This window comes from Rhagoletis pomonella, unplaced genomic scaffold (genome assembly GCF_013731165.1).
Source record: "Rhagoletis pomonella isolate Grant_MI unplaced genomic scaffold, Rhpom_1.0 Rhpom_scaffold_00005, whole genome shotgun sequence".
Lineage (NCBI taxonomy): Eukaryota > Metazoa > Arthropoda > Insecta > Diptera > Tephritidae > Rhagoletis > Rhagoletis pomonella.
In genome coordinates, this window is record NW_023458559.1 from 10,446,852 (window position 1) to 10,449,790 (window position 2,939).

Genomic DNA, 2,939 nt, shown 5'->3' on the forward strand with positions numbered 1-2,939 from the left:
CGATATAATAGCAGCAAACTCTCTCGTGGTGTGCAATGAGGGAGCCACGTCTACTTTTGCTGCTATTCGTCACGGAGTTATGGTAAGTTCCATAATAGGTGTCACTCTTGCATCGGAGAGCTTTGCAGATCGGGTTACTGACTGGCATGTTAATGAAGATGCAATTCAAAGCTCTGATCATACAGCAATACTTTTTAAAGTTCAGGGGCATTCCACGATAACTAACAACCACATATTTATTTAACAACAAAACTGCAAAATGGAATATTTTTAATGACGTGCTAAACCAGCGGTTGCAACAGGCAAACATTTTAAGCACCGATTTTAGAGTTGTTACTCCAGATAGCTTAGAAAATATTGTTAAGCTAATGACTGATGCAATAACTTCCGCTTGCACTTGTTCAATGAAAATGCGAGGGACCGGTAAGCCGGCTAATCCTTGGTGGACTGATGAGCTAGAGATATTAAAAAACAAATGCATAAAATTACACCACAAACTTAATAATCCTAGCAAGCTCAAAAAAGATACCATCTTTGCTGCACTGGAACATGCTGCCGCTAAAAAAGAGTACGCTAGTGCACTCAAGGAAACGTCCATAAAATACTTCCGCGAGTTTTGTAATAAGCAGGGCAAAGAAGATTTGTGGTCTCAGACAAACCGCATTATTAAAGATGCACCTTCTCAACGTCCACCTACCACACTTCGATACTCAGAAACCTTCACTGAAAATAGTCATGAGACTGCAGACGCCTTATTAAAACACTTTTACCCGGATGACTTCGATGGTACCACGACACACCACCATTTTTTGCGTGAACATGTGAAAAAGCTCTTAGATACTGAAATTGATGTGGCGTTCACTGAGGACGAAGTTTTGGAAGCTCTCAACACCATGAGCCAAAATAAGACACCTGGACCTGATCATCTAACGCCCGATATATGCCTGGCTTTTGCAAAAAGCAATTTATCCTTCCTTACAGGGCTCTATAACGCTTGTTTTAAAATTGGCTACTTTCCAAAAATGTGGAAAAAGGCTTACGCCAAGATTATTCCAAAAGCAAATAAATCAGACATGAGCGATCTATCATCATATCGACCTATTGGACTGCTTCCCGTATTTGGCAAGCTATTGGAAAAACTTTTCATCAAACGACTCATATATTTTGCGGAAAAACATGATCTGTGATCAGCGAATCAATTTGGATTCAAAGAGCAAACATCCACGGTGGACGCATTACGCAATGCTATAGAGTTGATTGAAAGAAAGAAGCAGCAAAAAAGTCAAGTCATATGCGTTTCACTTGATATCAAAGCAGCTTTCGACAACGCCTGGTGGCCAATGCTCCTCAGCCAACTTTCGAAACATCGCGTCCCTGCGAACATTTATAAATTAGTTCAGAGCTATCTGGAGGACAGAGTCGTCACAATGGACTACGCAGATGCTACTGCAAGAAAAGGTATGCCCAAAGGATGCATCCAGGGCTCTGTGTGCGGACCAACTTTCTGGAACATCATCTTAGACGATCTGTTGAAATTATATTTGCCCAGCGATTGCGAAATCGGTAGAAGAGCTTGAAAGAAACACTAACACTTCACTGCAGCTAATACATCAATGGGGAATCGACGTTAAGCTAGCTTTTGGCGAAGCAAATACAAAAGTTATGGCTTTTACGAGAAACGCAAAACTGACAAAAATTACGATGAATGGCGCTAATTTGAGTTTTGTGGAAGAGATGAAAGTTCTTGGCGTGATCATCGACAATCACCTCAGGTTCAGCAAACATGCACGATACGTTATCGACAAAGTCCAGCGTACGTTTAAAAATCTCTGCAGATTTGTGCGTCCCACATGGGGCATTCATTCTGAAAATGTTACTATACTTTATAGGCAGGTCGTTGAGCCAACTGTAACATATGCCGCTGCAATTTGGGAAAGAGCTACAAAGTATTACAATGTTCGTCGCATGCTAAAGGCATTTCAAAGAAGCTTTGCAATCTGAGCAATCAGGGCATTCCGCACCATCTCGATTACTTCAGCACTAGCCCTGGCAAACTTTGTTCCATTACATCTCAAAGTAGAAGAAGCTATGAGAATAGATAAAATCCAAACGTCCGGAACATTCAAAACACCTTTAGAGGACATTTCCATCCAGCAGAGAATCTGCCCGAAACTACAGCTACATCCTGCTTCTCGCCAAACAATCAAGTATGGCACTGTGAGAACTCAGGAAGAAACCAATAACGTCCTCGATCATAATGCCCTACAAATATATACAGATGGCAGCAAACAGGAAACTGGGGAGTGCGGTGCCGCATTTGTCATACTTCAACGCGATGGACGATGGGAGACACGAAAGTTCAAGCTACATCATTTATGTAAAGTGTTTCAAGCGGAAGTTTTCGCAATAGACTGCGCCTTAGCATGGGCCCAAACAAATCCTGACGAATCAAGGCTACAATTATTTTGCGACAGTCAATCTTGCCTTGAAGCAATAAAGGACCGTAGCAATACCATGCCCCTCATAGTATCTATCCACGAACGTCTTTTTCAACTTAGACTAACACACTCCATACATTTTTACTGGATTAAAGCCCACGTTGGAATAGAAGGCAATGAATTGGCTGACAGCTACGCCATAAAAGCGGCAGCTCCTTTAGATGATATGGCATTCACTCAATGCGCTATTTGTTCCGTTAATAGTCAAATACGTTCAGAGACGGCAGCATACTGGCAACAAGAATATCTAAATGCTCCAAATGGATCAACAACTAAGACTTTCTTCCAATCTCCGGAGGATGCTAAAGTTTATACGCAACGTTTCGGTGTTTCTTTTGTAATGACGCAATTTCTTACTGGTCATGGATTTCACAAAACGTACCTAAAGCGCTTCAACATAGTGGACAACGATGCCAGTCCATGCGACAGCAACACGCCTCA

The 2,939-nt window shown here is 41.8% G+C and overlaps 1 protein-coding gene across 1 annotated transcript in view; it reads left to right on the top strand.

Annotated features, from left to right (window-relative positions):
• The first annotated feature begins 2,088 nt into the window (after positions 1–2,088).
• LOC118739781 overlaps positions 2,089–2,939 on the top strand; it is a 1,041-nt gene continuing 190 nt past the window's right edge. Inside the window, exon 1 of the mRNA XM_036471290.1 lies at positions 2,089–2,910. Coding sequence (XP_036327183.1) covers positions 2,089–2,910 — 822 coding nt within the window. The remainder of the gene's footprint in view (positions 2,911–2,939) is intronic.